Genomic DNA, 25,721 nt, shown 5'->3' with positions numbered 1-25,721 from the left:
AAATACGGTCAAACTTAAGTGGAGTTTCCATTCTAATTATGCTTTTACACGAAAGTTTGCCTCGGGTAGATTAACAAAAAGACCCTAGACTGCATTTTGGCGAGAGTTACGCTTTAAAGCATTAGTTTGTCAGAATGAAGCACAAGAGCTGGTGGTTTGAGTCCTGTCATGTCTAGGGATGGGACGAAATATCGTTTGACGAAATATCGCGATACAAAACGTGACGAAACGCATCGAGGTCGAAAAAAATGGATCGCGAAATAAAGATAGATGGCATTCAAAAAGAATGCTTATTTAATTCAATAATAAATGTTACAAAAAGTTGGCTTTAGCTGGATTCGAACCCCAGTCTCGGTGAGCACCTGCAATAGAAAACAGTGTAATATAAATGCGTGATTTTCCCACACGAAGAAACCGGAAATTGTATCATAAGACCTATGCTGAGGAAGACATATCTCTGAACGTCACATTTCACCTTTTCTTTTCGATTTTCTGCGTTTTTCGCATCCACAGCCTGTATTTTGAATGGTGTTTGACAATTCAGAGCCACAGTGCAAGCGAACGACAAAATCCAGCTGTTCGGTTCTGTCTGCCCAGCGCTTCCGCCGGCCGTGTGTGTGTGTGTGTGTCCATACCTTAGACATGCTGCCAGTCTCTGTTCAGGATCGATTGGTTCACGGAAATTGGTCGTCTTCTTAATATGTGGCTTCAGTATCGCTAGCAAAGCATCAAACTATTCCACTGACATTCTGAGGTAAATTTTTAATTGCTCGGGCCTCGGGATAATTTCGCAACTCCTTGATAAGGAGGTGAAACTCTCCTTCTTCTCGGCGCAATCTCAGGATTGGATGGTCCCAATATTTTCCTCTTTCTTTTTCTCTTTTTAAGAAGAAAGAGGGCAACGAAATCATCCTCACTGCTCGACGAATCCATTTAGTATTTTTTGCGTTTTTTTTTTTTTTGCGCAAAGGTTTAATAAATACGCATCGGACTCAGTGTGCAAGGTTTCTGTGCGTGACGAATTTTAAGGCTGACGAACACGAAAAAACGCATACGAAAATTTCGGACTCAGTGTGCAATGGCCTTAAGACTGTCTGTAAGCTATGCCATGCTGTCATTCCGTACACCACATCCAACACATCAAACATGAACCACCACCTTCAACGTCACCATAATAAAGTTGTTGTTAAACAGTAATATTTTTTTTCTTTTTTGATATCGTATCGTGACGTATCGTATCGTGACCCTGGCATATCGAGGTGCATCGTATCGTGAATTTAAGTGTATCGTCCCATCCCTAGTCATGTCTGACATCAGTGTGCAGCAGTGCATGAGTGTGATGCAGTTTTCCACCTGAACTTTCAAATGCACACGCGACGGCTCTCAAACATCAACGCTAGCACCTTTGTGCTGATCATCTGTGTGTCCTGAGGGACGCAAACCCAACACACTGACCTGAGGGACACAAACACACCCCAGCCCAGAGGCTGATGCGGTCATGCAGATTCATATCTGTGTTTTCAGACAAACATACTGATCAGTCTATAATGTTCCAGAACAAACCATGAGCACCATCAAGATAAGCAGCATTACAGCTGTCAGGGGACAGTGAAGACGCATTACGTTGCATGTTGCATGACAACATTTACAGTAAAAAAAAAAAAAAAAAAAGCAGAAATGCAATATACATAAACTTGTATCTCAATACTTTTAGACTTTCAGATTCAAAAATATATCTTGTCAACATATTTATAAGGGGTGGATGAATCGATTCACATATGAATCGTGATTCTGTCTTCCACCGATTCGAATCGATTCACAAATTTCCACAAAAAAAACAATTTTCTAATTGTTTGTTATTAACATGATGTTCTCGCAACAAAGGCGGCAGCAGTTGAATGAAGCGTACTTGACAACAACAGTTCCTGTATCAATGTCTTTAAACAAATAGAAAATAGTTACCATAGTTGCATAGTTACCAGCACACAACAAGCTTATATGTATTAGCTCTTGTACACTGTATGTTGTGACTTGTAACTTATCTATGTGAATATATTGTAAACTGACATTTATTCCTGTGATCAAAGCAGAATTTTCAGCATCATTACTCCAGTCTTCAGTGTCACATGATCCTCATTCTAATATGATGATTTGCTGCTCAAGAAACATTTATGATTATATATATGAATGTTGAAAACAGTTGTGCCGCTTCATATTTTTGTGGAAACCAAGAAATGAATAAGTTCAAAAGAACAGCATTTATGTGAAATAGAATCTTTTGTAACATTATAAATGTCTGTCACTTTTTCGACCAATTTAATGCATCCTTGAACAAAAGTATTCATTTATTTTAAAAATATTCGTACAGACAACTTTTGAACGGCTGAGTGTGCCTTCGTTATGACTGTGTGTGTGTTGAGCTATTTTTAGTATTCTGATCTGATGAGTGAGTGTAACACCAAACACAGCCATCGCTGTTGAGCAAACACAGCCATTGCCTACATTTGCAGGTTTGATGAATAACAACGCCGCTTTAGACGCCACACTGAGTGCTTATGATCTCGGGGATGATCCGTAAGCATTACAAGCAGGTTAAAGCCGGGGAAGAGGATATGACATCATCAAACAGAGACGCAGTGTCTCTCAGAGGGGGACAGATGTAAGCGGACATTCAGCCACTGATCCCATCACTCCCTCACAGTGATGACTTCCGAACAAAAACACGACCTTACGCTTATTATGGAAAAACACCAGCGTGTGTGTGTGTGTGTGTGTGTGTGTGTGTGTGTGTGTGTGTGTGTGTGTGTGTGTGTGTGTGTGTGTGTGTGTGTGTGTGTGTGTGTGTGTGTGTGTGTGTGTGTGTGTGTGTGTGTGTGTGTGTGTGTGTGTGTGTCACATCCTCGCTGAAGGGAGAGTGTGAAACCATTGAGAGGGCAGATCTGAGACAAGGACGCTCCGCTCCAGATCCCGAAGCACTAAACTGAGCACACACTCACATGAACACTCTCTCTCCATGTGCCAGCGTCTGACCGTGACATCACTGCGATGGATATGGAAATTCTGGACTTTAAGACCTTTCTGGACTAGAATCGATCAGAAGCAAACACAAGAGAGCTAAATGAACAAACAGAGCAAACCTTTACATCATCAACTCCAGACACAACACAAGGCCTCCAGTAACACAAACTCAGCTTTATTAAAAGCATTTATTTAGGGCCCTATGAGATGCGTTTCATTTTTTTCCCAGATTCCATTTTATTTGTTTCCCCAAATTCTGTATTTTTATTTTATTTTATTTTTTCTCTGGATTCCGTTTAAATCGTTTAAATTACCAAAAAGCATGTATAATTAATGGATCTCACACAGATTTTAAAGCCCTATTCGGACAGGATTAACTTTACTCCATCTACCTTTGTAATGTAATTTTACCACAGGACGTCTGTAATATTAAAGGCCAATCCGCACGGGATAAGAGATCTCAGTAAACTAGCAGAAGTGGGAGAGTAACTCCATTTGCACACCGCCGTCACTCTCATGTCGTAATGTGTGTGTTACGCTGCTTCCTGATATCACGTGCGCACACACGTATAACCTATATTTATATATATAAAACAGTTCTGTCCGGTCGAACGATGTATTAATGAACTTCAGATTGGATTGTGTTGGTAATAGGCACTTGCCTAACGCTAAAAGATGTTTCGTGCCTCTAACAAGTGCTTTCGATCTTCTCTCTGATCTGATGGTGTGTGTGAAACACTTGAGTTTTGCCACAGACTCGTCCCAGCGTCTAGAACGCAACTGATGCTTTTTCAAGCGTCTCCACACTTGAAAAAACGCGGAAAACTACTTTTAAACAGGAAATAATTAAATATTTATGTACATTTACGTGCAAATAGACCAGCTGTAAATATGTAGGTACATTTTTCGTCATTTCCTGTTTAAAATTAGTTTTTCAAGTATGGAGGCGCTTGGCAAAACTCAACTCAAGTGTTTCACACACACACCATTCAGATCAGAGAGAAGATCGACAGCACTTGTTAGAGGCACGAAACATCTTTTAGCGTTAGGTAAGTGTCTATTACCAACACAATCCAATCTGAAGTTAAATAATACATTGTTCGACCGGACAGAACTGTTTTATATAAATATAGGTTATGTGTGTTTGTGCACGTGATATCAGGAAGCAGCGTAACACACACATGACGACAGGAGTGACGGCGATGTGTAAATCGAGTTACTCTCCCACTTCTGCTAGTTTACTGAGATCTCTTATCCCGTGCGAATTGGCCTTTAATATTACAGACGTCCTGTGGAAAAATTACATTAATCCATCTACCCTGGTAAAGTTATTCCCATCCGAACAGGGACGAGCTGCATTTACACTGCAGGTCTTGATGCCCAATTCCGTTTTGTTTTCCGATTTTTTATCCAACATTACATCTTTTAAAAGTGACCCATGTCCGATATCTGCATTTACACTATACACGTGCCAGAATGTACAGACCAGGAAAAGCTTATGCCGAAAAGGAAGTAAAAACGACGCGGTTTTTAATGGATGCAGACGAAATGATAATACAAGCTTTTGCTTTCCGCACCATCTTTAAAGACAAAAAGAGGACAGCACTTTTTGCAGCCTGGGCATTGAAAAGAGTCATGTGATCACGGTTGGTGACATCATTCGCCACCGTCGCTTTTTCAATGACGTAAGACTCGCATTGACAAGGGAATATACAATCTGTCAATCTTACATGGCAGATGCAAATGCACATATCAGATTTATTTCCACATATGAATGAGGCCTGAAACCAATATGAGAACATCAGAATCAATGTGCTTTTTTCCTGCTTACACGTTTTTGGATCATATCCGATATGTGCCAAATGGGAGGGAATAAAACGGAATTGGGTCACTTGAACAATGTAATGTAAATGGGGCCAAAGACAGTAGTATACTATGTTTACTACTGAATCTATCAAAGATAAATGTTGGGACTATAATAACAAGACATGTTCCCATATGCACCAAAAGTGCTAGTGAAATGAGCATGAAGATGAGAAACACTTTTCTCAGAATAACGATATTTAGGCTGATGTACCAGTGAGAGGAATCAACCATTTACAAACGAGTGTAAACCAGACGATACAGCAGGAGCTTCGGTGGATCCGACACGTCAACATGCGTCCCATGTTAAAGATACCAATAAAAACAGCAAATGAGACTGGCCATGCGGAAACGATTAAGAAAACAGGAACAGCTGTCCATTACTATACTAGAAGACTGGAATAATTCAACTTCAGACACACATGCTTATAAACACTAACCAGCCAATAGAGCTATAATTAAAATAAAGCCACCAGCGTCATCACAAAATAAGCACAAAAAGCTTACACAGTTTGAATGAGAACTCTATTAATGTATAATGGTTAACTGTGGTAACTAACTATGGTATTTAGGTGGTAACTATTGTTTCCATGACCATGGTAAATGCTAATAAGCGCTCTGCTTCAGCAGCGCATGGTTTACAGTTTCACCCCAGTAGTGTCTAGAATTTCACTATAACACACCAGGTGTGTTTGCGAGTCTATTGAAAGAAACGCTGTCTGATGATGGAATATCAGATTCCCTTCAGAACGAGGGCTTGTTTGGATTACCATGGTACCATCTTACTATATTCTGCATTAATATCCCACTACATTTGACTAAATGTGCAGAATGCAACCATAACATTGCATCACGTACTGCTTCCAACAATGCAATGCACTCAACTTGACCTTTCATTTTCAGTGTGATAAAAGCTGTCTGATTGATGAACTCTAAAATTAGTTTCTTCATGTAATATAAACACATGCATCATCCACCTATTGGCATTGTACTTTTTTACTGTATGTATGACGTACTGCAAAAAAAAAAAAAAAAAAAAAAAAGATTCATGTGTTGATTAAACAGTACAATATTACCACAAGGAACAACTTCAGTGAACTACATTTACAATTACATTTGCGTACTCATACTTTTTGTATACATAAATGTATGGAAGCCCATTTCCGCCACATACGTAAAAAATGGTACATCTTTATTATACGACATAAAAAGCAAAACGTATGACATATACTATGTAATAATTATAAGATAAAAAGTTTTTTTTTGAAGACTAATTTTTCAGGTTCCAGTTGCATAAACATAGCCATTATGTTAAAACTGTTTCTTAAGTACTAGTATGACTGACTAGTGGTTAGTCAAGGGGCAACCAGTCTTACTTTTTAGTAACAAATTAGACCAATCTCCATTTTTATGTAACTGACTTAAAGCAGTTATGAACAGTCTTATAGAAAAAACAATGTGATGACTAACTTGTAAGACTATAGTTTTAGCAGTTTATGCAACCGGCCCCAGATCACTAAGGTCAATTTTTTTTTTTTTCATAATTGAAATTATTTGATATAGACTTCATCTCATGATGACTTAATATGTCATAATTATGAAGAGACACTCATGGGCGTGGCTTAAGTCTTCACGCGGGGGCGCGCTCGAGGCCCTCCTACACAAGCTCCAGAGAACTCTTTTATGATGTCACAGAATTCCCTCTCATTCGCGGTTATCCAGTTCCACAGCTTTCCAAGAGTGTCTGTGCTGTGGAGTACCGCTGCCAAAGGCAATAAATTCCTGTTACTGAATCTGCGAGAGACAGCACGCAGCGCAAAAATGTTACACTCAAACCGATGTTTTACTGAAACAGTTACACTTCAAAAGCTTTTGATATGAAACAAAGTTACACGTCGAAATTTAACGTTGTTGCAGTCAGAATGCAACAGTGTAGCACTTCACGTAAACAGCGTTTCATTTCGCAGTAACAACACTGCATGTCGCGGTACTAAAGTGGAAGTAACATATGGTTTATATTACATGGAACTCCAAGGTACTTCTGATGGTATTACCACTGTACAGGTCCAAAACACACTTTTATTAACGATGAAGAGACAGTTCTCAGCACAGACCCCTCATCTAACTCCATATTTCTGAGCTGAAAGATCTTCAGCTCATTGAGGAACAGCGATTCTTCAAAACACTTCCTCATCAGAAGATACGTATCGCTCGAGCTGCAACACCTCAAAACTTCACAAACTTAAGAGGTTTTTTTTTTTTTTTTTGCGACATGTAGCACCGCAAGGTTAACACTCATTTTTAACTCCTCTGAGATTAATAAACAGCCAGATTCAACATTTTCAGACAAACCCTGATGCTTCACTGAGTACTGACAGTAAACTCACACAACAACATAAAACACTTACAAACTTCTTCTTTCCGTCTCCATCTTCATAGTTCTTCTTGCTTTTCTTCTCCTTGTCTTTCCCACTTTTGGGAGCACCAGCTGATGCTGAGTTTGGATCCATTGTTGTGCTTTAAAATCGCTTATATTCCTCAAAAGAGCAGAGCTGGATCCTCTCTCACACACACACACACACACACACAGGCTCTCTGTGCCTCTCAGAGCTTCTTAACCCGCGGCCTGTTGCTGTCGCGCGCGCCGGCCTGTGCTCGTCCTGTGCTCGTCCTCTGACACAAAGGAAAAGGAGGGAAGTTTGAACCCTGAACCCCAGATGACTTATTTTATTCGGACCCTCAGAGACTTAATACGCGCCCTGGTGAACGCGCGCGGATCTCCGCGCAAAAGTCCGTGCGCGTGTTTTGGCGCAAATTTGTCTCGATCTCGACTAACAAACTACGCGTTAAGTCTCTAAACCTATCAATCTAAGCTGTCAATCTATAGAGCTGTCATTAATCCCGCCGACGGTTGATATAAAGTCCTTGTGCTTCATGGTAAAGACTTCAGATTCAAAGAACAGCCATGAGCAGATCAGATGAAGTTTTCCGCTTTCTCTCTCCCTCTCTCTCTGTCTCTTCCTGTGTGTGTTGGGCAGGTCAGATGGGAGGAGCCATCAAGCGCACATACACACACCTGAGTCACATCACACACACACAGGTAGACAAACACTGACGCCTGCTGACGCAGCTACACTCATGACAAACATGAAAATGTGAATTAAAATTCTTTATAAAAATGATAAATGTTATAAAAGGTTATGGTTATTTAATGGAGGGACTTGTTTTATATTTTAAACAATAACATAATAGTAATTTATGGCAGCAAAAATAGCACATTATACGACAAAATTAGAATAATGAAATATTCAGATGATAAAACTAACTGCCCAAAAATATTTTTTAATAGATTAATCTCTGATAACATCAATATGAATAGCTCTTTTGCAGAAGTCAGTTCGTGTGTCTCTTATTTTATATGTTCAGTATATTGTGTCATGTTTATTGAGAATATTGTTAGTGTGTATTCAGTCTCCATACATTTTGTTTTCCCCACCCTACTTTTATTCAGCATGAATGTAATAAATTAAGATTAAATTAAATAGAAAAAGTGACAGTGAATGCAGTAAATGCTGTTACAAAAGATTCAAATAAATTCTGCTCTTTTGAACGTTCCATTCATCAAAGAATCCTGAAAAAATGGATCACGGTTTCCACAAAAATATTTATTCATTTATTTTAGTTAGTTAGTTAGTTGTGAATTTATTTATTTATTTTAATTAAAAATCAAGTTGGCCTATCATTTATTTCGCTTTTTCTTACTCACAGCATATGATTTAGTGCAGGTTACCGATACTTAGCATTTTGTATTATGTGTTCTAATCAATACAACTAAAATCAATAAGTCTGAAAACTGTGAAACTGTAATTGGATTGGATCACTCAGTAAGCCGTGTTGTATGTGTAAGTGAAGCGCGCCCCCTGCTGGCCAGAAGACGAGCAGCCGCTGCAGTGAGTGAGATTAATGTTTCAAGTGGATTAAATAGGGGAAAGTTTTAATTAGACTCGTTTCAGATTTGTCCCATTAAAAGGTGAAAGCAGAACGGATCGTAATGAATTCATGCTGGTTAATAAGACACATTAAGAGTCGTTTCACTCTGTTCATCTTTCCAGTGTCATTAACTTTAATGCCAGACTTCAGGAACACTGGAGAGAAGTTGCTAAGAGTTGACTATTCAGCGGTGTGTGTAATTAACAGGCCTCGGACGGTCACGTGTGCCATGAAGGGACAAAAAGGAAAAGCTCTGTGCAGAAAGACTTTTTTTTTTTTAAAGCAATGCACAATATTTCCTCAAGCTCCGGAGAAATCGGTCTAATATTGTCCTCATTCGTCACGGCGTGTTTTCACTGTAAATGTGCTGACTCAACCCAACCCAGTTTCACACTGAGTCATTATTCTCTACCACACACACTTACCCAGAGCTCTCATCTAAATCCCACCAGCGCGCGAAACCCACAGGAACATCTGGGGCTCCTGACAGTGAAGGGCCCCGGACTCACAGACTTCATGGTAATGATGGTTTCTTGTGAAATAATGAGAATATTCTCTGTCAGGGCTGCTCACACATATTGTTCTTCATGAATATACAGATTAACCTAAAGCTTTACACTAAAAATGTGCCGTTTTTAGAAATATTATTTTGTCTCTTTAGGAAGCAGTTTCTCAGTTGAGAACAGGCGCGAATTAAATGTTTTTGGCTCAGTATACGAAAAACAGTACATTAGTGTCCGAATTAGTGTCAGTAAATTAGTGTCCAATTGCAAGTTTTAAAGCAAAACAAGCAGAAATCCCTAATGGGAATTACTGAATAGGTCAAATGAACTATCATCTATCATACATTCTCTCTCTCTCTCTCTCTCTCTCTCTCACACACACACACACACACACACACACAATCATGTCTGGTTCACTATCTTTATGGGGACTTAGTGATAATGATGTTTATACTGTACAAACTGTATTATATCTCCCCTTACACTAACTCTACACCTAAACAATCACACAAAACTATCTGCAATTTTACATTTTCAAAAAAAAAGCATCACTTAGTATGATTTATAAGCTGTTTTCCTCATGGGGACCAAAATATGTCCCCACAAGGACAAGGATTTCTGGATTTCCATCTTTGAGGGACATTTTGTCCTCACAATGCAGGGTTTACCTGAACTATATCAGAACAGTTTGATATTTCTGTCATGGCCATTTGTTTCCTCCAGTGTTTGTGAGCTGAAGGCTCTCGAGGAGAGAGACACAGTCATTTGTCTTGGTTTCGTACTATGTGCCCCGGCGTCTCTCTTATCGAGTCGCACCTGACTCTCTGCGTCTGTCATCACAGCTTTACCGCATCGGATGCGGATTAAGACAGATATCAGATTGATTTATATCTCGGCTGGCACTGGCGTCTTACCTAACTTCAGGAGAATAAAATAACCGTCAGACAAACGTCGATAGATGATTTAGGCTCAGCTGGCTGGAAGCCGGACTAATGACTGCTCGACTCATTTAGTCGTTGCTTTCACCCGAAGAGTCTCACAGGACACAATGGTGATGATTTATAAGGACTTGAATCTGAAACCCTTTAACTCAGATCTCTAATGGAACAATTCAACCCTAAAATTATAATTCTGTCATCATTTACTCACCCAAATGACTTACTTTCTTCTGTGGAAGATTGTTCAAATCAAATCTGTGTTATTTTTAACTAAGACTAAAAATAGCCTAGTTTTTGTTAATTAGTTGAAATTAAATGAAATATAATTATCAGATGAAACCATAAACAGACTGGCAACTAACTGAATTAAAATAGGCCGAAATTATACTAAAATAACTATAAAAAATAATTAAAGCTAAATAGAATTTAAAAAACTAATAAAAATGACCAAAGCATGTAACAAAATTACTAAAAACAAACTAAAATACAAAAAACTTTGTTCATGCCTCTTACGAATTATCAAAACGTATTCTTTTGTGTTTAATGGAAGAAATACATTCATACAGGGGTGTGTTGTGTTTCCTGAAAGCATGGTTAGCCAACTATTGTCGAAGTTCTGTCGTTGCCAACATAATTCAACGATTTGCCGTTTCCAGAAACTATAGTTTCAAACAGCATCGCAAACTAAAGTGCTTGTTGGAACTGCAGCTCTTGACCTGTGGTTTGATGCATAGTGTCTTCTTAAAATGATATGTGGACTTAAATAGATCGAGCTCTTGGGCACAAGAAGCTAATATTCAGTACATTCTATATATTTAATCCCATTAAAAAAAAAAATATATATATATATATTAGAGAGTGCATGTGCACAAGGGAAGTCCGGAGTATGACGTATGAGGGAACCGGTGATGAATCAAACATCAAATAAAGCAACATGACATGAAACAAACACAGTGAAGTAGTCATTAGGTGTCATGTTCGTTACGGCAGCATCTCGGAGATCTGGAATAGATTAATCAGCAGAAATTATTACTCCTTCACATGTTTGTGACGACAGTCCTACTGTATATTGCTGAACTAATGTGGTTCAAACGACAGAGGTGAGGCCATGTGACTGTGCTTTCAGGAAACAGTCGAGACTAGTTGGTTAGTTTCTCCAACGATGCTTCATACTATAGTAGTTAATCAGCGAATGACTTTGTTAAACGGGAAACGCACCCCAGGTTTGGAAAACGCAAGGTAAAGGATGTAAATGATGACATGAGGATGAAGAAATGATTCCTGTAACCCCTAGGCCGTAAGCTCATTTAAAAAAGGGTAAACCATGAGCATGTTTCTTAAGCCTCATGTTTGCTTCAACCGTGATCAATATCAGCAGGGCTTTTTGCACAGATGGTCATGAATGTGAGATTTAATCATGGTTTAACACCGTACAAGAAAATAATCTGTCTTACATAATACACACGACTTGTGATAAACCCTATATGGACAGAAAAGGCCGTGCAGAAGTACAAAACAGTCACTATATACAGACAGATCAATGAGTTCGGCTTCAATCCGGGCTGGTTCTGTTATCCAAACCGCTTTGCATCCTACGTTCCAATCGCTTCGGGTCAAACGGGTCATTTGTAGGAGCTGCGGGCCTCTCGCAGTGACCGGTCGTAAGGCATGGAGGCGAAGAAAGAGTTCCTCAGCTGGCAGTTGATGAAGAACACGATGAGGAGGACGAGGAGGAAAAGCACCAGGCACATGACCACATACGTGGCCAGGTCGGGTTTGTCGGGCTCTCCCTCTCGCAGCGAGCTCCCGCGGCCCGTGGGCTTCAGGAGGGCCGACACACTCACGGGCCCGTGGGACACGCTCAGCGGCGCCTGCGTGTGTGTGTGGGTCATCAGGTCGAAGTCTCGCGCCGCTGCCGTGGAGTTCAACAGCATCTGCCTCAGCATGATGAATCTAGACCGCAACAGACAAACATACACTAGATATGTATGATTATACTAGTAGGAAGCTGTCACATAAGCATTATACGTGACTAAACATATCTGAAACACACTGGGGCTAGTTGTCACAGAGTCTTTATCTCAGGTTTTGAGTCAGATTGTACAAATTCTTTTTTTCTTTAGCAGAGGTTTTGTGTGGTGGTTTTCCAGCAGTGTTTGTTATCCTCTAAACTAATAACCTAATATCAGCATATGTGTATTACACTGAAATCATATTGACATAAAATAATACAGAAGTCGCTATAATACAGGTGGATTTGAGCTGAAGTGTTGAATGTGCCCTCATGATACGTATTTTACATACAAGGCAGGTTGGGGCAAGTTGTCACATGGTTTTGTACAGTTCATTAACAAACACTTTCCACTGGCCCAATTTTTACTCTTTCGTGAATTTTATATGACTAATTGTTTCATTTTTAATTCATTCATATTTTGCTTTTTTGTTACTTCAGATAGTATTTTATATATATTTTTAAACAAAAGGTTTCTTCTCAAACTCATTGAGACAACGTATACCCCATATCGTGTGCCAACATGCCCCGATATAAGTTCAACGTGTGCTCAATAAACAGTATATGTTATGCAGGGCAATTACGGTGAAAATTAAACAGTGATCAAGACTTTAATATTTGTGTCTGCACAGTAATCAAGTTTCATAAAAAAATACACCTAAACTAAGAAATAAGCTTTTAACTAGAATAAAAGATGTGACAACTTACCCCAGTTTCCTTTATCGATAGTGTAAATACGGGCTATTCAAAACGATATTTTAATGCAATAACAAAAAATATACAGTATATAATTTACTAAAAGCAAATGAAAACACCGTTGAGGTGAACGTTAATTAAGATAAGCGTTGCGCAGGGATCCACTCACTGTCTGTGCGCCTCGGACAGGAGAGCGAGTCGTTGCGTTCGCATACCACACTCTCCCCAAGACCAGCAGACCTCCAACACTCCTCAGACGGGGGCTCTGGTCATCGGCACTACATCCACAGATGGCGCAAACAGTCTATCCATGTCCCACAAAGTGCGTTTCCATAGAGTCTTGCGCTATCGGAGAGAGCGGACCTCTCCAATCACACCGACGGATCCAAATCTCCCCAAACGTCTCAATAAACGCGCAGTGAGGCTCACAACGGGTCTCAGTATCTTCGCATACACAGAATCACTCCTTTCACGCGGGTTTCCATGGTTTGGAAGGTTTATATCCGGGGAAAGTGGCTCTCCACACGCGCATCCGTCATCCACTACCTCAGGTGATGGGTGCCAATCGATCCGGTTCGGCTGGAGAGGAAGAGAACAAATGAAGGAAACATAGAAACGTAAGATAAACGAGCAGTTCCCTGTGCGCAATGGAGACGGAGACGCGTAAATGTCTCTCTCTCTCTCTCCTCAGACAGACTCTTCAATTTGAGAACAAGTGAGTGGAAGAGTTTCAGGAGGGTGCGGAATGTCTCGGAGAGGTTTTACAGGGAGAGAGAGCGAGAGAGAGAGACATGCAGCCTATCAGCTGAGCCAGACATTTAAAGGGACCGTCTGAGCTGCTGATGTCATGATGAGTTATTCTGGCTCAGAATTGTGCGTGATGTCGCATGTTGGATCATCAAATGTGTGTTACCGTCGTTGAACTGTATAAGAGTAGTGCAAGGGTGCTGTGTTCCATTAAAGTAATGGATCATTCTCATGCATTAGGCTGTGGTGACTGACGCAGGCTTACTAAAGTTTGCTGAAAACCATAGTAAACACAGGTGGTAATGAGACAGACAGCCACAGAGAATTAAAGCTCATTAAAAGTAGCTTTTCTACAAGCTGAGACAAATACTGATGGTGCACACAAATCACAAATACAAAACACCACCATGGTAACACATGACACTAAAACATGCAATAAACATGTGTTTTAAGAACATAAAACATAAGATAACATAACTGATAAGAAGAGAAAAAAAACATAAGAAGAAACATTATTTCAATTAAAAAAAAAAAAAAAAAGTCACACAGGAACATCAGTACATTTGCACTGTAAATTTGCACAACATTTGCACAACATTCATTGTAAATTATAAGATGACTCGTTCTTCCAAAAACGATTTTTTTAGTTTTTCACCAAATATAGTAGGAAACTTAGTCTCTTACTGTTAAAATTATGCAATAAAGCCTAATGAGACAATGGAGTCTAGTGGATTTGACTCTGAAGAGCCTGAAACATACTTTACCTTCTCTTTAATACAAAATAAACCTGGCATGCATAATGTGCCAAGTTTAGAATAATCTGAATGAATGACCCATTCATTCATTTTTTCTTAAGGAATTGCTGAGTGTGATGTTCAAGTAACCTCTCAATGAAGACGCAGGTCATTGTTTAGTGTTGAAGCTCATTAATATTCATATAAGTTTGAGGACACGCCCTCCTTGTGTTAATCACATCATATCACAGCTCAGAGGTTAAATGGCTCATCAATATTCATCAGCACCTGTCTTGAATTAGCCGATGAGGACAGAGTCACATTGGTTGGGTGACCCCACTGAAGTGAACAGACGGGCCGATTGGACACGACCATAAAATGTCATTTAGACAGAAAGTGTTTATGCAGCAGTTTCATTCACTACACCATTAAACATAAAGCTTCTTCGTAAGTTGATATTTGCAGAATTTTAAAGAAAATCGCTTTAAATATTCTCATATTTCAATGAATTATTCCTTCAGAATCCTCTTATCAAGAAGCGTTTATAGGGCTTGTATTGCTATGTGGCTTTAAAGAAAGCTGTTCATGTTACATTATAGGTTCTTCAGATCAGTGTTTTGGTTTCTGGGCTTTTTAAAACACCAGTACACTTAAGATCTAGAGTTTGTTTGTGTGAAAAAGCTGTCACACGAGCCTGAAAACATGCCAGTCTGCATTAAATGACCAGGTTAATGTGCTCTAGGAAGACTTTGTCGCCTCGTGTAAGCATCTTACACACAAGCGCTTTGCCTAAAGTGCAGAAATCTCCTCGCCGCAGCTCAGCATAAATATCCTCCGGTGGTCTTTGCCTCCGCTGAAGGGAAGAGCGTAGCTGTAATTGCGTCGGGCTAAGGAGATTATAATTGCTTTGCAACTGACACTTTTCCTCTAAATGGCCAGTTTTGCCACCGGGAACCTTCCTGCCTCCCCCACCAATACACTGACCCATTTTTCTGTTCTTGCGCTGTCCAATCCAATCTACCTCTAATCCACTCGCTGACAAACTAAGTCCCTCGCCTTTATGAAATTCCACCTGGAGGGCCGTTATGATTCTAGAGATAGAGTGGACATGGACGGAAGCAAACGAGAAAAGAAATGCAAGGGCGTATTTTTAGACCACCAAACATCCATATCTTTGTTCGCCCTAATTAGAATCTGGCCTGGCACTAGAATTTAACACGTATATGTTAAGAAAAAGCTACCGTCCTCCCCCCTCAGCTCTCTCGTCCCAGAAGAAACGCACGTAATTAACCGTGAAAAGATGTAAAATCACACTTGAGGACAACGGCAGATAGACAACACGCGACGGATGCGCAAGCTTTCCTCCTACGCTCCCGCTGATGACTGGAGCTTGTTCTCGGCGGGGGAGACACGGGGTAATGTGAGATAAGTCTTCCCGCCACAGGCCGTAGAGCCTCCTGTGTTCCCCTAATGAAGATCTGCGATTCACACGCTCTTCATCAAGTCCAGCTCTGGGTCTTTTCGAGGTTATGTGAAGTTAGTAGCATCACTCTGACGTTTGTGGCTGGGTCTCCTCGTGAGGTTATGAGCGGCTCGTGACAGAAATGCACATGAGGTGAAGAGGGAAATACTGGAAATGTTTACAGAGGTGCGCCATGGAATTAGTTTAGCACCTAAAATAGATCACGTCATGCAGATTATATTTTCTGCATTTAGCAGACGTACTTCAGAGAGGCTTATGAAAAGTGCTTTAACGTCAACTGATGGCAAAGCATGCAATTCAGGAAGTTACAACATGATGTTTGGGATTCAGACTCTCACTGAGATTTGTTGAGGTTTGTTGAATTGGAACTTGCTAAGTCAAGCATCGCCATTGCTCATATTTAGAATTCAAATAGTCATGCATTTTCCATTTTCCAGTTAGTCTAGTCCCAATATAAAATGCATGTTTGAGCTGTAGGCAAATTGCATTGACAGATCTTAAAATATATCAGTGCCATGCATGGTTTTGTCTCAAGATGCACGCCAGTAATGTGTTTTTTTCTAAGGCACATTTAAAAAAGCTACTTAAATGTCCTAATTGAACTAAACCCTAATCCTGGTTTCATCTAAGGGAACCATAAGGATTAAAATATTAGTGTGGAGATTGTAATTAAGATTTTCACCTGCTTGATGCACTAGCAATGCACTGAAAATCACTCAGACATTCATATTCTTCATAAGATATGAATGTGTGTTTGTCCATGTAAATAATGCAGAATCTTCTTCTAAACTGAGCTGAAATATAGTTGCAGGATTTACATTGAAACACAGGCATGATTTAATGGCTGCAACACACTGATCTCACCCTGGTATAAAATCGGCAGGGAATAAAGAATGTTTGCTGTGGACCAGCGCTGGCAGACGGCAGGACTTCATTTATATAACTCTGTTAAATAAACAGACACAATCCAGGCAGGGTATGGACTATCTCTCCCTCTCTCTCTCTCTCTCTCTCTCTCTCTCATGTACAATGGAGCTCAATATCGGCCGCCCACTTTTACAGCGCGCCTTGGTTCTGGAAGTATTTTTCTCATTCATTTTCTCCAAAGGGGTTTAAGAAAATGATTCATTATTGAGTTGTGAGCCAAGAGCTGATCCGACCAGCTCTCAGATGAATCACAACATTTGATCCAAAATGTAGGCTATATGACAATCTGAAGCCACTCATGCCATGAAGCACTGCGAATGACGCAATCAAATCAACAAGTTAAAAGTTAATTGAAGATTTTAAATATAAAATACAATACAATGCAGTGCAGTTCATAAGTTTGGGGTCATTCTAATTTGTTTTTGTTTAAAAGAAATGAATGCTTTTATTCAGCAAGGACACATCAAATTGATCAAAAGTGACAGTAAATACACGTATAGGCCTTGTTTCACAAACAGGGCTTAGATTAAACCAGGATTAGAACTTAGTTCAATTAGGGAATTTAAGTAGCTTTTAAATGTTAGAAAAACACATTACTGGTGTGCATCTTGAGACAAAACAATGGCACTGATATATTTTAAGATTTGTCAGTGCAAATTGCTTTCAGTTCAAACAGCTCAAACATGCATTTTACACTTTTCGTTTGAATGACTTATTCATGTGTATGCAAATGCGGGAGAAACGAAACACAAGCTCATGCGAACAAGTTTTGCATTTCGGTGCATTAAAGTTCAAGTTTGGTGACATGCTAATTGGTAATATCACGTGAAGACGTCTGACCAATAGAGGATTGATTGCTCTTGGCTGAATTAAAAGAATGCACAGAATTATGGTTGGTTTAGATCTTCACAGAGATTCTACGATTAAACACAATTCCTTAAAATCAGATGAAGTCGTTGCGTCAAACATCATCAAACTCTCTGCATCTCGCCTGTTTAACAGCCTCTCCTGAGATGTCTTCATCCTCCTCTTCACGGCTGTCTCAGATTGGTCTCATCTCACGCCTGTCGTCCTGCACACCTCATGCTGATTTCCATAAGAATGTCAGCTCTTGCTTGCCATGTGTGTTTACATGCGACACATAGCGACACAGCGTTATCGTCTGACATGGGAGAGAGGAGCGCGGGAATGTCTGGAAATGACCACAGTTCGACATTATATAAACAGTCGAAAATCCTACAGACAGACTAAACAAACACACACGCACAGGAATAGATTGGAGTGAGAGGAGGATTCGGAGATGACAGATTTCATTAGCACAACCAGCGGGTTGAGACAATTGCAAGGGTTGAGAGTCTATCGACACAAAATCCAAATGCATTTCTTGATCCTGGATGGAGAGAGAGAACATATGCACACTCACACACAGCAGTGTGTGGTATTATTTTGTGCCAGTGCAGTCTGGCTGTGTGTGCTATTGTTTATTGTCTGATTGGTTGATTACAACATGTTGTACTTGGTGAAATCAGGATCTGTAGTTGTGTGAGCAACCAGAACTAAAGGCACCCACACACTAAAAGTGTAGGATTTTGGGCTCAATTCTTCCCTTGGGACAACAGACATCCCACCTCTCCCGGAAGGTCCGGGAGTCTCCCGCATATTAATAGTGGCTCCCTGGCACCCACAAATTAAATACAATATCCCAGAAATCGAGCAAGCGAGAGAGAAAGCCTATGCGTTTCCCTTCATGTTATCAAAGATTTTTCGATCTAAAATATGGTCTAAGAATGTTTAAAGCTCCCATTAAGTTATTAAAATATTAATTCTGAATGTTAATGAACCTTAGCAAAACATTAACGGAATGTTCCACTCTTTGCAAACATTACTTCTGAATGTTCTCTGAACGTTTTGTGCTTATGTTTTGAGAATGTTTGAGACCAGATATCACTAAACAGATGTTCTATTAGTTTTACTGGAAGAACCTTGCAAGAATGTTGCATGCAGTTCCTAAACCTCAAAATTGTAAATTCCCAAACTTTTTTTGTCAGCTGAACCCTTCTGACATAAACATTTGTACTTGGTCACCTTGAATTTTTTCAGGAAAATATTTTGATAATTCACACCTATATGTAAGAATTTTCATAATTGTTTGCTTTTTTTATGCCAATGTGTGAACAGCTTGTAATGAAACTTATAAAGTGAGGCATTGGCCGACATCCTGTAGGTTGCCTATGAAAAAAGTAGATTCATTTTATGTGAAGGGCTCGGGACGTTTTTGCCGGGAAAATCAACCTTGCAAGAATGTTAGCCAAGTTCTGAGAATGTGCAATATGGGTAAAGGATAACGTACTCTCACATTATGACGACAGATAATGTGAGAGAACTGGAAAAAAAAATGAAATGCAAATTACCTGCAAAACCCACAAACACAGTGTCAATGAGTAATTTGAGAGCATGTGTCTTTATTTACACGGTCACGACGTTTGGGAGGCTGGCGCCATTATTTTCATTGTAAACATTAATGGAACAAGGTTATTATATTAGGCTATTTCTCAGCACAGCTTAATAGTAATAATAACAGCACACTATTGGAAAGAGTCAGACAGTGAGAAAATAACAGCCTTTCTCTGCACATTCATGCATTTACAGTAGCCTACACATAAACTGTATACTGAAACCGAATGCACACAGGACTAGTGTAATTATAAATCAATGAGCGAATCTGTGATATTTGCAGGCATCTCCTGCTGTTGACTCTGTGTGTGACTGTAGCACGTCCTACTCACATCTGACTCACTCCAGATCTAATGCCTTCGGTTAAAATTAGAGCTAGCGTGGTTAGTTGGTTCTCGGGTTAGTTGTTTCTTCCAGCGTGTGTGTGTGTGTGTGTGTACGTGCGGATTCGAGCGCTGCGTCCCATAATAACTCGTGACAGGTGAGAGCAGACAGAGGCGCCACATGCTCTGCTGTTTGTCCTGGCAGTGTGACGGAACAGATTCTGTGTGTTCTGCTTTCACTCTTGAGTCAGTGAGAATACAGTCTGAACTCAGATGGCACGACCGCGGACTGTCACTGTTCACACACACACCCAGAATCCGCTGCGACGCAAGGGTGTTGGTGTTGTTTACGTGCCACCAGATTCCTGCAATAAGAGCTTCTGAGGATAAACAGATTGCTGGATGTGTTAAAGTTTGTGAGGTGCATCACATCTTTGAAGGGGATTGAATGGGAAATCCATTAAGAGTGAATTGCACCCGCTGATAGCACTGTTTATTTGTACATGTCTTCATGTCTCCCTGCCTGGCCAAGCACTTTAAGCTGGTGTGTTTGGATGGTTTTAGAGGGTTTAGGTCATTGCAAGGCTAGAAGACACTACACAATCTGAACTGATTTTAACATCAGACACTTGCCGAAAAACTGGCCATCACACTGCAGTAAACGACTGACACACCTTTCAAGCCGTTCCGAACACAAACTCACATTGAGACACATGACAAATGTAAACAACATGTGTTCTAAAATCGGTCCAAAAATTCAAACATGTTTGATATCCTAATCATCCTAACTAATAGAAACTTTGTTGCATTATTTTCCTGTTATCACTGTAAAGCTGCTATGAAACAATATGCATTGTAAAAAGCGCTATATAAATAAAGGTGTCTTGACTGACTTCAAATGTCTGTGACATTAAACCAGATTTAAACCTGTCAACATTTTAGCTAATTAAGATTCTCTTCAAACTGTTGCTCTGTTTGAGCTGAAAGAGAAAACTGACCATAGACGAAGACTTCAACACTAACTCGAGGTATAGCGCCCCGTCTGACAAAACTGAGAATGGCACGAATACTTGCTTTGCGCTTTGAATTGTTTTGACATGTTTCAGAATGCAAAGATGCATTAATTTGAGCTTGAGTGTTTTCACACCTAATTGAGCGGTTTATAATAATAATAATAATAATAATATATTTTTTTTTTATTTGCTTTTTGTATACTCGAAGCACTATATAAAAGTAGAATAAGTTGCAAAGTGGACCAGACTTTACACTAATAGTCAAAAATCCAGCTCCAAAAGAGTCTTAGGACTGTCGGTGAGTGTTAACAGATTCTGATCACCTGTAGATCTCAAGCGCTCATCAGTCGTCCAGTATCTATCCCAGGGTGCCGCGGGGCGACGGGCTCGATGGGAAAGAATGAGATGGTGATGATGATGGCGGTGCTGGTGGGACTTTGCTGCTGACAGTAATGAGTGATGGCTTCTCTCCAGGGAAATAAAAAGTGTGTGAGGAGGGAAAAAAAGAGAAATGTGTGGGGAATAAGTGGTGTCATTCTTCTTGCCATACGCCACTGTGTTTGTGCCTAAAGGACTGGAATATAATCAATATCCTTCTGTTCAAATGCTCACACACATACACATACACACACACACACACACACACACACACATAGGAAAGGGAATTCTTCAGCATGATATTTCTCGTTAGGTTCTGCTGGAGGTCGATATTAAACAAAATCAAATGTGAAAATACACTGATGTTTGAGAGGGTTTGTCACACATCCATGTGTCTGAGAAAAAAGAGGTGTCCTGATGTGTGAAAAACACAAATTGGACCTTAATCAGATGCAATATTTAATTAAATGAAAATGAAAATGAGGTTTTTGGCCACTGGAAATGTTTGGAAACACACACGTTTGGCTGATAGATCAACATCAAATACACTTTTACATTCACATCATTTTAAAAGGCATTTTACTCTGATTAAGGTCCATAACGCAAATGTTTATCATTTATAGCAATGAGATCATAAGGAGAGATTTCCTACTTCTCAGATGTTTCTCCTGAGAAAAAAACAAAACAAAGTTAATACAAAGAAAGAGACTGGTTTAATTAACAGAAACTCAAAATATTATGTTATCTCAACAAGAGAAAAAAAGTTGTGATAAATCATGAAAATATTAATCTGAAATAAAATAAAAGGTAAATATTAAAATGAAAACATAAAAACAAAAAAATAGAAATGTTGCCTTGGAAATACTGAAATAAGTGCTAAAACTACTGAAACTAAAGTTAAAGTAAAGTATAAAAAGTATAAATAGAAAGCTAAATAGAAATATTGAAATAAAACTAATAAAATGACAAAGCACATAAACTGAAAATCTAAAAATAAATGCTAATTCAAAATAGTAATAAATATTTGTCATGATTCCTGTCTTGTGTTCCTCTTGTCTTTTGTGGACTTTTATGTTATTTCCTGTTCTGTGCCGAGTTTTGTAGTCCTTTGTAGTTTTTCTTATTGATTAGTTCCTGATTGTTCCCAGGTGTGTCTTGTTTGCCAATCTCCCCTTGAGTGTATTTATACCCAAGTGTTTCTCATGTTCTTTGTCTGGTGTTGTCCTTTGTTGGATGTACATTTGGTGATGCTCATTCGACCTGGTTCCCTGGTTCCCTGGTTCCCTGGTTCCCTGGTTCCCTGGTTCCCTGGTTCCCTGGTTCCCTGGTTCCCTGGTTCCCTGGTTCCCTGGTTCCCTGGTTCCCTGGTTCCCTGGTGCTCATTCTGTTCCCTGGTTGCCGTGGTTTTATGTTTTTGTTATTAAACTATAAAACTGCATTTGGATCCAGCTCTTTTGTTTTTTTTTAGTTCACCCAGCGTTACAATATTGCATATAAATAATAATAAAATGATATGACTCCGATATGAAAGTCTGTGATCAATAGGATCTAAATAAACTAAATCTAAATCTAAATAAACCTTTTGTGCAATGGAAAATGTCCATTGATGTCAAAGTTTCTTCATGGAACCATATAGGCTATTTGATTATGGCTGTACTGACCACTTGAGACTGCTTTTTATTTCTTTTGCAGGAGAAACGTCTGAGACAAAGCTGATACTTTATCACTAAGAAGTCTCTTGAGCTATAAAAGAGAAAAGCTCTGAGCAATGTCATGAGACTGCAGTTCTGGCACGTGTTTTTAATGCATAAATAAATAAATTAAACCAACAATTCGGGCACATAGATGCACCACAAACCCGTGCCAGTGTCATTCATGTGACGCTCCCGGAGGGTGGCATTGTGAGATTCCTGTTCCTCTGTCACTCCCTGAAGACGCCTGGACTAACGCCAGCCCAGATGTCACGCACCCCGAGCCTTCGTGTCCTTCTCCTGGAGCCATGCCTGCGTTTATTTCCCATCTTATATCATTAGCTGGACGTTTGAATGTGTCGCTGCGGCTGAAACAGGATTTAGGCTGTTTAACATTCAGAAGCGTGTCCCAAAACAACCTCGCCTGCGTGGGACACAAACACAACATATATTATGATCCAACATCATGTCCTTGCATCATGTCCCTGTATGGATGATGATTCACGATCATGCGGTGGCCTGGAAAATATCCTTTGTCCAAAATCAAAACATCATATTCATTAATTCAACTCATTTCAATTCAAATGTGTTAAAACAACTCGAAACAAAACAAGATTCAGTTCAAGTGAAATCAATGCATTCAGTCTCTGACTGATTTAATTATGAGAAAGATTTTGTTTCTGACTGGAACACAAGGAGTCAATATGTTGAGTCAAGTTACATTTATCTCTATAGCACTTTATGCAAAACATATTTTGAAGCAGCTTTACAGTGATAAAATAACCGAATCAATTATGCAAACTTCATCAATTATTCAAATTCTGCTGTATAGCAGCTCTAAAAAAACAATAGTGTCATTGTTCAGCTCAATTCAGTTCAGTGTTGATTCAGTTCAGGCTGATTTGAGGATTGTACACTAAAAGAAATTCTCAGTTTTTTCACATTCACTCATTTCAAAGAATACAAGTGTGATTATGTATGTTTTTTGGGTTTTTTTACAACCATTTAGCTTTTTCCAATCATGTCCACGATATTGTGTGTGTGTGTGTGTACTTGTACAACTATCTTTGTGTGTGTGTGTGTGTGTGTGTGTGTACTTGTACAACTATCTTTGTGTGTGTGTGTGTGTGTGTGTGTGTGTGTGTGAGAGAGAGAGAGAGTTAGTGAGCGTGTGTGTGTGTGTGTGTATGTGTGTGTGTGTGTGTGAGTTAGTGAGTGTGTGTGTGTGCGTGTGTGTGTTTACATAGCCAGTGCCACAAACGTCACAGAGTTTCATACCATTCCGGTGAAAATGAAAAAGAAAAGTACATTTTTTAGGTTAAAAGTGAGGGTTAAAAGTAATATAAAGTAATGAAGTACTTTACGAGCTGAGAATCTGCTGGTTCTTGAGGTGAGAACTACAGAAGGTGAACGCCTGAAGCCCTTCACATGATTAATGTCCAGCTGTCTCTTACACCTGACCGAGACCATGACGTGCGGAGAAAGAACGTGATATCTGCAGGCAACGTTTTCCTATGGCTCATTTCTGACATATTAGGAAAAGAATGATGATTACAAATAAATAATATATGAAGCATTAAATATTATATATTATATTTCAATAGAAATGTTACAAAGCTGACTGAAAGTTACATTTCTGTCATCGTCTATCACTCTCATGTTCTTCCAATATGCTGTTATTTGTCTGTGAAACACAAAAGAAGAAATAAAACTTGTTTATAGCTCACACTCACTCAAATGGCACATTATGATACCACTCACGAAGACCAATGATGTTTAGGCATCAGTTGACATTGACTTGAGTGTTTAGTATAAATTATGTATTTGTGGACATTACAATTTTTTTAATTCATGTTTAAATCTTGAATCAGAATAACTTCCCCTCCCTCTTGCAGCAAAATCTCTTCTCTTCTCTGATGATGCGTTTACTGGCGTGAGGGCGGGGCAACCTGTCACTCACATGAGATCCACCAATAGCAAACCACAATCATCCAACTATCCAATCAATTCCCCACAGACAAAATCAAGCCCCGCCCTATAATGTAAACCCCAACGCTCAAAATAATTAATTGGTTTGAGTACGACAAACTTAAAATTAAACGAATTAGTTCAGTCAAATTAACTTTTATGAGTATTTAGCACTTACTTTTTCTTTCAAGTTGACAGAACTGATATATTTTAAGTAAACTAAACTGTTTCATTGTTTTGAGTTTTATGAAATCATTTATTTTAATTTAGACGAACTTAAGTTTAACTGAAACGGCTGGGATGTCTATTTCCCAGCATGCTTTGCCAATGGCACCCAAAATGGAGAGTAAATGCTAAAATTAAGTGTAATTTAATGTTGTTGTTTTTTTGTGCAAGATGAATTGTTAAGTTGGATATTTAGTAGTGATTAATGTTATGTTATGCTAATTTAGAAGAATTTCTGTTAATGTTGGTTTTAGGATATTTACCATCATTGTGACAAGTGGTGCATGCAGCTTGATTTGAGAGCAAATAAAACCTTTATATTGCTATACTCATACAGCAAGTGCTACTGTATAACATATTAATGTTAAAATGTTAACAATTTAGTATGTTAGCAAACTATGCGGGACAGCTTCTCCTACTGGCTGTAGTCTTTAGCCTCTGGCCAGAAAATCCTCCGATGACGCAAAAATCGTCATTTTTTCCAGACAAAAAATACATAAATCTCTCGTCTCAGGGGGATATGAGGGTGAAAAGCACGGTAATTCGAAAATACTACAGGTTTTCTACTAATACAAAGCTTAATGCTAAATCCTGAAGTATCCCTTTAAATTTTTTGAGTTTTGCCAACTTATTTGGGTTTAAAGTGTACATTTGTTCTTGTTCCAGAAGCGTTTCACTCAGATATACGTTACAAGATATTGAGATATACGTTTCATGCCGACTGAGCCTGGGGTTTTTTTTCTTCATTCTGTCACCCTG

The 25,721-nt window shown here is 39.2% G+C and overlaps 2 protein-coding genes across 3 annotated transcripts in view; both read right to left on the bottom strand.

Moving 5' to 3' along the window:
* Positions 1-7,907, bottom strand: part of diaph1 (diaphanous related formin 1) — a 108,675-nt gene extending 100,768 nt beyond the window's left edge. For both annotated transcript variants that reach the window (XM_084133110.1, XM_084133111.1), the window contains exon 1: positions 7,290-7,907. In XM_084133110.1, coding sequence (XP_083989236.1) covers positions 7,290-7,391 — 102 coding nt within the window. In that variant the 5' untranslated portion in view covers positions 7,392-7,907. The remainder of the gene's footprint in view (positions 1-7,289) is intronic.
* A 3,800-nt stretch (positions 7,908-11,707) lies between these two features.
* smim32 (small integral membrane protein 32) lies at positions 11,708-13,756 on the bottom strand. Its single transcript, XM_084132184.1, has 2 exons — positions 13,189-13,756; positions 11,708-12,265 (listed from the first exon to the last, which is right to left on the bottom strand). The coding sequence occupies exons 1-2, from the start codon at positions 13,230-13,232 to the stop codon at positions 11,935-11,937; spliced, it is 375 nt and encodes a 124-aa protein (XP_083988310.1). The 5' UTR covers positions 13,233-13,756; the 3' UTR covers positions 11,708-11,934.
* Between the last annotated feature and the right edge of the window lie 11,965 nt (positions 13,757-25,721).

The sequence above is a fragment of the Abramis brama genome, assembly GCF_963993115.1.
Source record: "Abramis brama genome assembly, chromosome: 13".
Taxonomy (NCBI): Eukaryota; Metazoa; Chordata; class Actinopteri; order Cypriniformes; family Leuciscidae; genus Abramis; species Abramis brama.
Note: the sequence above shows the minus strand (reverse complement) of the source record. Positions and strands in the feature narration are given on the sequence as shown.

Bases quoted from the DNA above. Each gene is read 5' to 3' on its own strand.
- smim32 (XM_084132184.1), bottom strand. From the start codon at position 13,232: ATGCGAACGCAACGACTCGCTCTCCTGTCCGAGGCGCACAGACA. The intron at 12,266-13,188 runs GTGAGTGGATCC...GTTGCGGTCTAG, and splicing joins CTGTCCGAGGCGCACAGACA to ATTCATCATGCTGAGGCAGA.